General features: G+C 35.9%; 1 protein-coding gene across 15 annotated transcripts in view; it reads left to right on the forward strand.

The window, feature by feature from the left end:
• C2H8orf34 (chromosome 2 C8orf34 homolog) overlaps positions 1-14,709 on the forward strand; it is a 262,725-nt gene that overhangs the window by 50,027 nt on the left and 197,989 nt on the right. For all 15 annotated transcript variants that reach the window (XR_014953440.1, XR_014953441.1, XM_021555580.4 and 12 more), the window contains 2 exons: positions 2,884-3,053; positions 6,936-7,102. Coding sequence is in view for 13 of the 15 variants with exons in the window: in XM_021555580.4 (XP_021411255.2) it covers positions 2,884-3,053; positions 6,936-7,102 (337 nt within the window). In the remaining 2 variants the exon portion in view is untranslated. The remainder of the gene's footprint in view (positions 1-2,883; positions 3,054-6,935; positions 7,103-14,709) is intronic.

Below are 14,709 nucleotides of genomic sequence, written 5' to 3' on the forward strand. Positions count from 1 at the left end.
TAAAAAAAAAATTCTGTGTTATCTAGGACATAGTTTCTTCTTATATGTAGTATTCTAAAATGAAAACAGGTTGCTATTCATAAAATAGAGGAAACAACTATTCTTAAGTCATAAAAATAAATTAATTTCTTCTCATCCCAAGGTATTTCTCACTATGGAGATTCTCTCAAAATCCATATCAGAAAATAGGAATAGAGCTTTTTAAGTGATGCATAAATAAATGGATATACAAATGTTGTCCTCTCGGGTAGAGGTTGCATTCAGCAACCACATATCAGCTCAGCATGAAGAGGAGAATCAGCTATCTGTCAGTCTTTCTCTTCTTCTCCTTTTCTTCACATAAAGGAAGCTTGAGTGTGTCAAATTGGTAGCCACTGATGTGGATCAGTGGATGACACCTGGACTGCACCATGAAATAGTCCTCTTTGTTTTAGTGCAGATTTAAATACCTACCTGTACTGAAAATATTTCTGTGCACACTAATTTCAATATCTTCTGTTATTTATAATTAATATTCTAAAGTTTATATAAAGAAATCAACCAAAACTATAAAATCTTGTTTGAGAACAGAATACTTCATCTCAATATTTTGCAGCCTTGGAAATTAACTGCCAAATAAACATCCTGGTGTTCCGAATAGAGCTGTCTCTTCTCCATTTGGTGTTTTCAATGAGGCTGTTTATGTAGTTGAAAGGAGGACAATAAATTAGGTCAGTAAAACCATAGTGTACTAATCTAACACAATTCAAAAAGAAAAGCAAGGTGATAAAGTGAGGCAAAGCATGACTATGTAATGTAAATTACATTTCTGTTAAGTAGAGTATGAAAATGCTACTTTATCCTTAAAATGCCTATGAAAGAAATTAGCATAGTAAGGACAGTCACAGAATACATGTTTTACTTATTCTTATGCTGATTTTGCAGTGTGTAGTGTCAGGAAAAAACTTACGGGCAAATTTTTTGGTGCTTTGCATTTTCATTTAAGGGAGTGAAAGCTTTTAGCAAGACTGACAGTGCAAGTTATTCTAATTAACTATTTCCAGGAACAATTTTTATTAATTATTAGCAATTATCCTAGGGAGAAAGGGACAGGATAAAATAGCTAGAAAAACAGGAATAAACCTCAGAACGGGCCAGATAGTTAATTAACTAATGTAAGTACCTTGTGTAATGAAGGCATTATGAGCAGCGAAATAATCTTTTTTCTAAGCTCACAAGAATTGCCACACTTGTGACAATTCGCATTTGTCAAGTGCCCAGAGGTGACTGTCATCTAGTCTACATCACGTCATTATGCCACAGCTCCAAATAGACACACAAAACATGTATCTGTAAGTACATAAAAAAACCCAACTACAGAGGTTAAGTATCCTGAAACATCTGAAGCCATGAATTCAGTTTTCAGTGGTCCTTGTAGAAAAAAAAAAAAACATTATGTGAAAGTGAATTAGTCAGTCAAGTGTTGGACAAATATGGTCAGAGGTATGGGGAGAGGAGTGTAGAAAAGCACACACAGGCACCTTGCAGAAAGCTAAACAAAAGAACAGGGGTGAGTGAATCAGATCCAGGGCCTGGGTTACATTTGACTCTCAAAATAGAGGTTCTTGTGCTCAGCAAAATTGCAGCATCTAGCCAGAGGGTAAATATGTTCATATTGAATGCACTTTGCAGCTTTTTTTTTTTGTTGTTGTTGTTGTTGTTGTTTACTTTCATTTCAGTTGAGGCTTTTACTTCTAACTGCTTGTACTGTGTCTGTTTCAATTAGGAGGAGATTTGAAAAATGGTTTGTTTTTAGGAAGGAAATAAAATATGGTTTCTAGTCTACCTAGTTAATGTTCTATACTTTTTCCAGATGCTTTTTGTTTGAAAGGCATTCTTTTATGGCAGGAATATTTATCGAGGCACTAAGTTAGATAACAGCCAAGGATTTGCTTTCCTATAATTTTCACTTGTTAAATGCTAGGAATAGATCTCTTCTAATTAAGCACACTGTGTTTGAAATATCTTTAGTAGCTTATAAACTGTTTAATTAAATAAATAATTAAAGAAAAATAATTATTCCTATCCCATAATTTAATATCTTTTTTTTTTTTACTGGTATACAGATGTGTTTTTTAGTTTGGCTATGCTATTATACATGACCCTTTATCTACAACCATTCTAGTAAAATTGAAAACAGAGATACTCGCTACATCAGAATGATTTTTCATAGAATTTAAGGACAACTTGTTTTTTTTATCGAAATTCCTAATATGATGGTGCAAGTTACTGCTATTGTTTTGAATATGTCAGTTAGAGTTTGCTTGCTTCTTGTAATCCTGTCCAGTTTATTGTCCTCCAGTAGTGGTTAAAAATAGTTTCAGAAATGCATTTTATTCAAATGTTAATATCATTTTCAGAATAGAAAGATACATTATGTAAAGCCCAGCAGGGTTATTTTTAAAATGCAATATGCAGATGTATTTATTAGTTTTGCATTAATTCATAATGCAAATAAAAGTGTTGCTATTAATCTACAATAGTATTTTGGTTGGGTTTTCTTAATACAAATGGCTTTGTGTTGCTTAGCAGAACGGATACACTAAAAGTTTTAAGAGCTGTGCATGTATTAAAAAAGGTGACTTTTCTATAGCTGCAATTAAAAAAAATGAATGAATGATTTGAGGCACCAGGACATCAGTGTGCACAATTATTTATTGGAATTTTGTTAATGGGGAACTTTTCATTAGTCCATCATTGTTTCTGGGTATTTTGCAGCCCTCTGAAATGATAATGCAATGTATTGGTTTTGTACTTCTAAAATTTCTTTTTCTTTCTCTGTTTACATCTATGGTTGAGAACAAGCAGTGCTTTCTGTTTGATTTTTTTTTTTTTTTTCTTCAGGACACAGCAGGTTTTAACACCCCCCTTCTCAGACCTCGTGTTATTGGAGAATGGATTGGCCGGGAAGAGAATGATGCAGACCCTCTGGCTGCTGAGATGCTGCAGCCACCAATACCAAGAAATAAAAATGAACAGTGGGACAGTGAGGATAGCAGCAGTCCTGGAGGAAGGTGGGTTTTTGATCTGGCCTAGAAACTTTATATTTTGTGAAACAGAGCTGTCTTTGTTACAAAAATTCCATTTCTGAGGGCAGAGTGCAGGAGTTTTGAATTCTCATGCCGTAGTGTGGGCACATGTGGAATAAATAGAAGTTGTTAATATGTGACTTTTTTCTTCTCATGATTTTCCATATGATTACCTTAATACTCATTTACAGTCCTATGGATTTATTCCCATGTGAAAAGCTGAGTGTATTTTGGCATGGTTGGGGTCCATTGTATAATAATGTTGTGATGTATAGCTTCATTCAGATACTTCATACCCTTCCATCTTTTCAGGGCTGGTAGTAGCTATTTATTAGTCTTCTTGACACTTAAGTGATAAATCTGATTTTCTTATTTAAAGGAGAGATAGGCAAGGAAAACTGTATCTATATTATTTTTAACAGAGCTTCCTAAATTCATTTTCAGGTCACATATTAGCTTTTTGATGTTAATAACAAGTCTTTCTCAAAGAGACATTTTGTTTTCTGCAGTAAATAATTTCTGAAGAGTTATTGTGCTTGACTGAAAGAGTTTGTGCTTTGGCTACATGGAGGAGATTATAATGCCAGGAGTCCATTTTCCATGATTTAAAGATATGCTTATCACAGAAGGTTAAATACTCACAGTCTTGCTTTAAAAGGCATAAATCTTCTCCACTGCCTCTGTTAATTGGCTTAAGCATCTACATTTCTTCCTTAGCCTTGAAGCATATCTCCTGGGTTATAACTAGTACTTTGATTGGAGCAGACACCTTTTTCTTCCTTTTTTAGAAGGCAGAAACTCTATGCTTTCCCTTTGAAAAAGTATAAGGTATTCCTTTACTTCACATTCTTCATGTGCCTTGTTGGAGTTCACCTCCCTGTCACACCAAAACTAATGTGTCACTAGCTGTGCTCTGACAGACTGCATTCATTAACTTTCCTTGCATCTTGGGAATATTTGTTATCCATGAGTACTTCATTTAATTAGATTTTTGTGGGGGTAGCTGTGAGTACTACTATTTCAAAGAAGTAGCAGCATGTAGTAATGATCCCTCAGCCAGCCCTTGGATGGGAACCAACACAACTCAGACTCTGGGTCTCTTCAGTGCAGTTCCTGGGAAAATAATGGAGTCAGCAACTGGCACTGCAGCTTGATTGTGCAGGCCTGGGTTTCTTTTTCCTTATTCAGCAGTTCAGTAAAGGCATTGAATAAAGATCTGTTCCATGTTTCAGAGCAAATTGAGGATATTGTGTTCCTTCTGTCAATATAAAGGAGAAGAAATAAGCATCTCTGTGTAATTTCCAGAAGGGAGCAAAGAGGTCTAGTTCTGAGCAACAGACATGATTCAAAGCAGCCAGTTTTTCTCTTTGTAGAGGGCAGTACAAGCTGAGAGAAACCTCACAGTTAAGGCTATAATTAAAAATGTGATTAATGGTTTTTAGTATTTATTTTTAGATTATTATTATATAGATTATTATTTTTAGATTAAAGGCTTTTAGTATTTGAGGAATCATGTCAAGTATCATGACAAAATCAGGTTTCCTGGTGTGTGAATAAGGAGAATATAGGGAACTTGATGCCAGGAAAGACTCATGGGATACTGATATCTCTGTTTTTAGGTACAGTAAGTGCTGAAGGCCTACTGAAAAATATGTATTGCTAAGTGGGAGTACTGATTTTCAGTGGAAATTAGTAACTACTAAGTTACATGCAGCATATGGATTTACATTTGGATGACTGAATTTATGTCTGGGATAACTCTTTGCTTCATTAGCATTTCATCAGCTTTTGTATGGTATTTATAAAAAATCATGTTTACAGTCTTGTAAAGGAATCATAAAGTTGCAGAACTTCAAGCTAGTGCTGATACTAGCATTGATTTCAACTATATATGGCAATTTAAAGACCCATGTTGATCAGGGTTAATCTGAATATTTAATAATAGTTCACTAATAACTGGCAGTTTCTTCAAGGTCTGATTTAGTATTACTGTGAATTAAAGTGCTATTAATGCAGAATTTTGGAATTGACCACACATGAAATGCATAAGACAAGTACTAGGTAATAATAACTTAGTTTTAATGTAGCAAATAACTACATCTAAAAATAGTGGGAAGAGTGTGTTTTGCTCTCAAAAGACTGACTTTATCAGTTGTAAAAAAAGTTTGGCTATGTCATCTGTATTTCAGTAATCTATTTCATAGTTAATGTAGCCTTAAATAGTTAACTTTTGTAAAAATAAGTTTCATTTCAGAAAAGAAAAAAGAGGGCAATTTGAAATATCCACATTCAGTGTTTCCAATTTTATCATGTTAAATTTTATTTAGTAACACTTTTAATAAAAAGTGATTGGTTGTTTATCACTATTTATCAGGATTTATGGGATAAGCCAGCAATCTCTTAAAACTAATTATAATACTCAGTTAAAACACAAGAATGGGAAAGTCAAAACTGTGATTGTTCCATTTTTTCCAGGTCGTATGTTGTGTTTTATCTGTCACTGAACATAAGGTAATGATACATATATAAAGCACTATATAGAGATCCAAAGAATTAGACATGACAAATCATTGGTAGAATAAGTGCCATCAGTGTGATGTGACAGAACCACCATTTCCTCCTGAAAAACATGCATTCCTGTGATGATGAGGAATGGAAGCAGACATGTCATATATTTTAAATTCTGGCCCAATAATGCAAAAGAGGAAAAAAAAGAGCAACTGAAAGGACAAGTGTCACTACTGCTCTGACTGGGAAAGGCAATGTAGCCAGTCTGAGGTAGCTCTTTTAGGGATGTCTTGTCAAATGGATGAAAGGTCACCTTTATGTCCTTAATGTTCAGTCCACTGCTACAGAGGAAAGATTGTGTTTGTCACTGGTTTTGCACTGCTCTCTGTTGCTGCTGTAAGGAAGAAAGGCAAGGTATTAATAAGTGATAAGAGATCATAGAAAAGTGCTGAGGGCAATCCTGCTGGTACCAAGCTCATCTTTCAGAAATTTGAACTCCATGAAAATAGGATTAAACTCATTTCCAAGTCACTGTTGGTAGTTTTCTACATGAAAAATTTCTTGGAGGAATTCTGAGAAGATGCAAGGCTCTTGGGAATCTTCCTCCAGGGATAATGTCTGTACACAATGGGGAATTTGAGTGGTTTTTAGTAGATACTCTTGTCTCTTAGAGCGTGAAATGAACTAGAGCTTGCAGGGGCCCCATCCATAACCTGATGTCCTAAACTCAAAGCCCGTTCTTCATCTCCAAGGTGCACTTTATCTTATTATTGCTGGAGAAATGAACAATTGTTGATTATATTAAAAATCAAACATGTACAACAATTCTGCCTTCCTGCAACAGACTGTAAAGAGTCTGAGGTGTTGGTGGTACGCTCATGAGGTGCCCCCTCATGTGGGGCACCAAACTCCTGTCTGTTTTATGTTGATACAGTAAGGAATGGCAAACTGTAGCAAGTTCTGCCTTAGACCCTTCTAACATCTGTACAATTTCAGTTGTCTGTTATTTAGGTCAGAGGTACGACTCAAAAAATCAGGAAAAGTGTTATAATCCTTTGGGGTAATGGTATTAAAACTATTATAGAGAGCAGTTCTTTGTTGTCAAGTTTTTGCTGTGCTTATCAAGTTATTGATACTTATCAGTAGCTTAGCAATACTGATTACTAATTGACATCCTGTTCTATATGTGTAGCTTATTTAGACTTGATTAGTGCACATAAAAATCAATGGTAAATTTCCCAAATTCAAATCAAAATTTTAAGTAGAAAGTGAAAACACAAAATGTCTTAGAACGTCCAGTGAGTGATGTATTTTGAAGAGAGCACCAGTAAAATAAAGTTATTCTTTCCTTCCTCACAGCTTAAAAATGGAGCCAAAGACCAAAGGATTAAAACATCAACAGCAGCAACATAAGAAACTGCTGGCTGCCATGCTTTCTCAGGACTCCTTTGATTCTGCTCAAAGCACAGCTCCGTCTGTAACTGAAGAAGACATTGACAATGAAGATGATGCAATGGAACTACTGGGTAACTGCAAAAAATTATGTGTATTTTCTGAATTTTTTTATTATAAAAAATCAAACAGAGATTAGTCAGAAACTGCTCCCTATGTTTGAAGCTAAAGTATTCAGCAGCTGTATGAAGGTCCTTTAGGGTTTAATATGAAAATTTCAGGAGAAATGTAAAGGGGGACCATAAATGTGTGTGAATAAACTCCCAGCTGCACCCAAATTCAATTAAATAAATGCTTCAGGTGCTTAAAGTAATTAATTTGGTTTCCTACATAAATTCCTTCCATATTTTACTTGCAGAATGTATTTCTGTACAAGGAGCAGAATCAGCTTCACTGTCTTTCATCTGGTTCTAATTTTTCTTAGCTGTATCACAGTTTTAACTTCAGTAGATTTTTTTTCTTTCTTACTAGCTACACAATGCTTATGTAATGTGAATTTGTAACCTCTTCAGAGGATTTGATTGTAATTTTCCACTAGACTGTATTGTATCTTAAATTGCACTCTAGAAGACTTGATGCTTGCTGATGCCTCCCTTTCCTAGAATTACTAATTGTATTTAATTCGTAATGGTTCTAATTGTACTTAATAGTTTCATTTCTGCTATTTTTCAAAGTTTCAGTGTATGATGCTTAAAAGGCAGTCATGGATTTCATTATTTGTTCACAGTTTCTACTCTATGAAACTTTATGTGGGATCAAAGCATGTGAAATCCACAGTCTCAGAATAACTGAAGTCTCTTGAGTTTATGAATTCTAGCATGATTTTTCTTTTTCAGGTTGGACCTTAATCTAAAAATCAGGAAAACACATGCTGCTCTTTTTACTTTCTATATTTCTGTTGCATCCTTACTACGGTCTTCAAAGAAACCCAGTATAGCTGAGGTTGGAGGGGACTGTTGGAATTATCTAGCACAACATTTTGCTCAAAAAAATCAGCCATAGCAGGTTTTTCTGAGTGAATTTTGACTCTCTCCAAAGAGGGAGATTCTACAACATCTCTGGGCAGCCTGTTCCAGTGCTTGACCATGCTCATGGTACAAAAAAAAAAAAATATATTCTGCTTAATTAATTGAATTAATAAATAATTTCCTTCTATTTTTCAGTAGTTTAGAGTTTGATACATACATTTGTTTTACAAGAAAGAAGATAATGATCTGGATCACTCATTGTTTATCACACACAGGATAGATTTTTTTTGTTAATTTCTGCACGGATAGTGAACAAAATGTATCCAATAGATGTACAGGTTTTTCTTCCTTGAATCCCTGAAGGTATCTGAAACCAAGAAGGCAGTATGAAGGAATTTTCTAGTGTCTTGATATTTGGGTAGAAAATTATCTATCTACAAACTAGTGTTTTGGGGTTTTATTTTAATAAGTACTTGATTGTAATAATTCCTTCTAGTTTTATGCCATGCAAAAACTGGAATATTTTTCTATCCTGCAGTTCATCAAAACTGGCTAAGTTTATACAAAACCAACTTAAAACTAAGAACGTTCACAAACAGGATGTCCAGTTTGGGTAGGGTGTTATATAAATGAATGTAAGATTCTGAGGCAAAATACTGAAATATTTGAGGAGTAGCCATGCTTGTAGCGATTATAATATTGCCATGTTATAATAACAACCATTGAGAGACAGTTCTATATGCACATTTTGGTATTTAAAGTGCTGTGCTTCTGAAAAAATGGCTTTTATTTTAATTCTCATTTTGCAATTTGCTGACAGTATGTGTGATATATTTCGTATAATTGTTAGGCTACATTCTCCAGAAATGCTCAAAATTTGAGGATATGACTGTGTTACATGGGAAGGATGTTTCAATTTTCCTTTGAAGGTAACATAAAGAAATTCAGTTCCTATCAACTAATATAGGTATTTTTCATTCCAATATGTTCCAGGTCAGTAACTGATACTGTGATTGTTTGAGTTTTTTGTTTGTTTATTTTTTGGGGTTTTTTTGGGTTTTTTATTGTGTACTACATTAATTCATTATCTGCTTTGATGCTTTTTACACAGCTTGTATGCAATATAACTAATTCAAATAATGGCTTTCTTCCATCACTGAATTGAAGGGCATTGTTGCATATAACTTTTTGATTTGTTCTCTTCAGAGTTCAGTATTTTTTGTATATTCAATCCTTTCTTAAAAAATTACAAAACTTCATGCTTCTAAGTCAGGATTCTGGGAAAACAGTTCTATTATTTATAGCAGGTAATTTAAAACATACAGTATGTTTAAAATGCAGAACACAAACAATCCATCTTTAGGTGTGCTCTTTTTCAGATTTTCGCTGATTTATTTAGATATTAAAAGGATAAAGCTGACTTTTTCGCATATTTTCTTTAAAAAAGACCTATCATCTAGGTGAGTCAATGAAGGTTTTAGCTAGAATTCTCTTATATTCCAGATAAAAGAAACAATTACATTGTTATCCATTTCCAAAGAAATGTATGTGCAAAAAAAAGAAAAAGAACTGATTTCAGTTATCACTTTTTATATGTAAGATAACGTGTATAGGAGGGCTGTTCCCATGTTGGTGACTTTCTGTGTTCAGTTAAGCAGATGGCTGCAATAGATTAGTGACTGATAACATAATGGAAAGGATCTTCTTGACTTCAAAAAGCTGATAACTGTCAATTCACATGTGTAAATGTTAAAGGGTCATAGCAATTGATGTCTAACAATTATATCAAAGGATTAATTTTTTACACATCATAATGCCAAGTATTGTGTTTTGTAAATCTAACCAGGAGTCGACAGTTCTTTGAGACATTCTGCAGCCCATTTGGAGTTCTATGATATTTGGGCTTAAGCTGTCTCTCACATTTCGGAGAAGTCCACTGAAACTTAGAAATTGTGTTATTCTCTCAGTATCTCAAGGGTGTGCATTGGAGAGAACTGAACTGTTATTTTCTCTGAAGTTGCTGTGAATATTGATTATACAGTCACCAAAGCATTCTCCCTTGGTTTTAAAAAATCAATTGACTAAGTGTAAGAATATAATTGCTTAAGTGTATTGCTGTGCATAAACATACATATAGTGAAAGTATAAGGATTTCTGTAGAACATTTGGACTTAGATATACGTTCTTAAAGTTTGGACAAGTAAGGAAGATGAAAATGACGTTCTGTGTTATTTTACACAATAATGGTATAGAGAACATGTTCTGTGAGGAGCAGCTCAGGTCATTTAGCCTGGAGAAAAGGAGGCTTAGAGGAAACCTTGTCACACTCTCCAACTTTCTGAAAGGAGGCCAGGTGGAGTTTTCTGTCTTCTCCCATGTAACAAGTGATAGGACAAGTCATGCCAAGGGAGATTTAGGTTAAATATTAGGAAAAGGTTTTTCAGGGAAAGGTTTGTCAAGCATTTTAACAGGCTGCCCAAGGAAATGGCTGAATCTCTAACCCTGGGGGGATTTAAAAGATGAGCAAATGTAGCAAGGACATGGTTTAGTGGTGGACTTGGCAATGATAAGACAATGGTTGAACCTGATGATCTTAATGGTCTTTTCCAGCCTAAATTATTCTATAATTTTGTGATATTTAGTTATAATACTCAAGCAGCAATTTAGTTTTGCCCAATCTCTCAGTGTGTTCATGGTACTAAAAGTGCTACCATATGTTAACAGATGCTGTGCAGTAGTTAACTCTGTAGCACCACTGCAAAGGGTACTCAGGAAGCTCACTCACACAACTGTGATTGAAGTGAAAGGTGGTGATGACTGAAGCCAAATTCCTGCAATTGACACCAGTCTGTATAATTCTGAAGAGCCTCTCTGATTTCTATGCAAATAATCTTGTATCTGAGCTGAACTTAAGTGTTTGGACCATCAGGATTTGTAAAACTCTTCTGTGGGGCTGGTTTCACAAAAATAACATTTTTTTTTCCATAATGTATAAATTTGAAGTGAAAGTTGAAGTGATTGTTTGCCTCATGTTTATTATATATAATTACATTTATACAGTAATAAACTAGAATCTTTAAAGATAGAAATGCACTTAAATTAGTAATTTTTCCAATTATTGCTTTGGAAGATACCTGATGTGTTCTTTTTGCTTTAATAACTCTTCTTCTAATATTTAGACTTCCTTTTTTTCTTCAAGAGCTTTCAAATGTTAATTATTTAATAATCGTAACACCTTGAAAGGTTGTCCAGGGATATATTTACATTTTATAACAAGAGGTGATAAATAGAATATAGTGGAGATTGCATTTGCCTGAAGGATGTGACTGTAGCTCAGTGTCTGGTAGTTTACCCCTTAAATATCTATACTGCTTTTTTAATGATCCTGTGAGTCATTAATGAAAGGGAGTACAGTCTGCAGTGTTTTCAGTGCATTTCCTCTGGTTTAACAGACGTTCCTGTTTTCATTGGTTCCTAAAGGTCTTTGACAACATGCAGGAAGCTGACTCTAGGCATGATAAATTATGCTAATGCTAGCAACAGGTTGTTGCTTTTGTTGACTTTCCCAGATGAATGAAACTTTCTCCATTATGTGACTAGAATTTTCAGAGAAGAGACCACAAAGCCCTGGGGGAAATGATGTGAGTTGTATTACATCTTTAGAACAGTTTTCTGGCCTGTAGTCTGTTTTGTTGTGATTTAAGTAGAATGATTGTGTGGGAGAAAGATGTGTGAATTGCTCCTATTGTTCCCTTTCACTGAGTCTTGTGGTTTTGGAAGCTATTGGGAAATGGGCAAAACTACCAGTGGGCATGTGCTGTGTAGGGCACACACAGAGAATGACACCCCTGGGAGACAGGAAGTCTCCTCTGCATGCAGAGACTGGCTGTGCTATGCACTGCAAAGTTTTCAGTGGTGGGTACAGTGCACTGGTGTGTATGTAACAGATGTCCTCTAGAAAAGCGCTCAGGCTCCATCAGGTGTGGGTTTAAATATCTTTTTGAGGTCAAAGTCCAGCAAATACCATATTCAGTTTTTCTATTTTTTCTACAACTATATAAAGTCACTGAGCAAGAGAAATGTGCAGATCTGTTTAATGTCATTCATGGAGTTCATTGATTTCACTTCATCTTGTGGCCTTTTGCTAAGAGACAGAAACATCTGTGAGCATATTTTAGTTGATTTGAGAATAAGCAAAGCTTTAACTTCTTTTCAGAGAAAAGGGATTTGATGTTTAAAGTCCTAATAGAATCCTGCTCTTCCATTTTTCTATGCCTAATATTCAGGGTATTTGATGTTTAAATAGAATTTTTTGACTGACAATAAATTTCAGTAAGCTAAGTTCTATTGTTTGGTTAAGAGTGTGTTTGTAATGTTAGAATAAATTAGTAAATTAATTAGTAATATAGTGCGACATTTGTTACAACTGCTGGTTAGATAAGCATAAAATGGATTGAAAGTGAGGTTGATTGTGCTTCATATTGCTATAGGGAAAGTAGAGAGAGAAAGCCAATTATAGTTTCTCTTGAGTTGAAATAAGATACATGAGCTAATAAAAAAAAGCTTCAAAAGAATGATTAATTATCAAGGAATAGATGTGTCCTGAATATAATGATGTGCAGAAGCCTAAAATGTCATTAATTTATAATTTTTAAAAGAAACCAAACTTTATTTTAAGCCTGTACCTAAATAAGTGTGGAGAAAGCGTATGTCCACTACTAAACCGTGTCCTATGCACCACATCTACACATCTCAGCCACTTCACTGAGCATCCTGGTCCAATGAGTGACAAACTCTTCATGAAGAAATTTTTCCTAATATCCATTCTAAACCTCACCTGACATGACTTGGATCCTTGTCCTGTCACTTGCTACATGGGAGAAGCACCTGACTCCCACCTGGCTACAATGTCTTTTCAGGGAGTTGTAGAAGTGATAAGGTCACCACTGAGACTCCTTTTCTCCAGGCTAAACAACCCCATCTCCCTCAGCTGCTCCTCATTAGACTTGTGCCCTAGACCTTTCACCAATTGCCCTTTTCTGGGTATGTTCCAGCACCTTGATGTCTTTATTTTAGTGGAAGGTCTTAAACTGAACAGAGGATTTGAGGATGGCCTCACCAGCACTGAGTACAGAGGGACAATCACTGCCCTGGTCTTGCTGACCATACTATTCTTGATCCAAGCCAGGATGCCATTGGCCTTCTTGGGCACTCAGCTGTTTCATGTTCAGTCATCTATCAAACAGCACTCCCAGGCCATTTTTCACTGGGTAACTTTCCAGTCACGCTGCCCCAGCTTGTAGCACTGAGTGGAGTTGTTGTGACCCAAGGGCAGCACCCACCCCTTCGCCTTGTTGGACCCCACATGTACCATTGGCCCATCAATCCAGCCTGTCCAGATGCCTCTGCAGAGCCTTCCTTTGGCAGGTCAACACTCCTGCCCAGTTTTGTGTCATCTGCAAACTGACTCAGGGTACCCTGGATCTCTTCATCCAGATTATTGCTAAAGATATTAAACAGGGCTGGCCCCAATACCAAGCCCTGGGGAACACCACAGGTGACCAGCCACGAGCTGGATGAAACTCAGTTCCACACATTTCTCTGGCCCCATCATCCAGCCAGTTTATCATTTAATGAACAAGTGCACTTATTCAAACTCTGAGCAGCCCATTTCTTCAGGAGAATACTGGAGAAATGGTGTCAATTACTGAAGTCCAGGGGAACACCATGTACAGCATTTCCGTTGTTCAGTAAGTAGGTCACCTTGTTGTAGAAAGACATCATGTTGGTCAAGTAAACACTGCATTTCATAAACCCATACTGGGTGAGCCTGATCCCCATAGACATGAGGATTTTTATGTGCTTTGTGGTGGCACTCAAGGTGATCTGCTCCATGATCTTCCCCAGCACTGAGGTTGGACTAACAGATCTGTAGTTCACCATATCCTTCTGGCTGCTCTTGTAGATGGGTGTCACATTTGCTAACCTCTCACATTTGCATGTCAATAAAGTATCTTTATGTATTTTCCTTGATCTTGTATAATCCCTAGAAATGGGATATCCCTAGGATGCTGGATAAATTGATGTCCAAACTACTTTATACTTCTTTAGGATAATCAGGTTAGTTTAGACATACTGGGGAGATCATTCTGTGGCAATATATCTAAGGAAATCCAGCAATGGATGTAATTACTTTTGTGCCTGGATCTGTTTTAGTCAGGGTGCTGACTCTCCAGGATTAGTAATCAGCACTTGCATCCTCATATACTCTGCATATATTCTTTAGCTTACACTGAAACTCAAAATGAGAATGTTGGAGTTCACAAGGTTGTTGGGGAGGTCTGGCCTGCTTGATTGGCCAGTCTCTGTGCTAAACTTGATGCCAGCTCCTGGGCAATCACATTATCTTTTTGGAGCATGCAGGGAAAGAAGGTAGGAAAAAAGTCAGTTACAACAGTCAAACTTGTATTTTGGTAAGAAATTACAGGATTTCTTCACTTGGAGATTCAGAACAGAGCAGGGGAACCCTGTGAACTCTGGTGAGGGTTCTTTACCACTCAGTTAAAGACATTTGAAATCGCTGTTTTTGTGCTGGGAGGACAGGATTGATCTAGAGCCATCCAGATAATTCAGGGAGGTGACAGCAGAATGAGAGTTACTACTGGATTACTGGATTTTGGGTATCACAAGCCCTTAGAGCTAGTGTTTGAATT

Source organism: Lonchura striata, chromosome 2, assembly GCF_050655825.1.
Source record: "Lonchura striata isolate lonStrDom1 chromosome 2, ASM5065582v1, whole genome shotgun sequence".
NCBI classification, from domain to species: domain Eukaryota; kingdom Metazoa; phylum Chordata; class Aves; order Passeriformes; family Estrildidae; genus Lonchura; species Lonchura striata.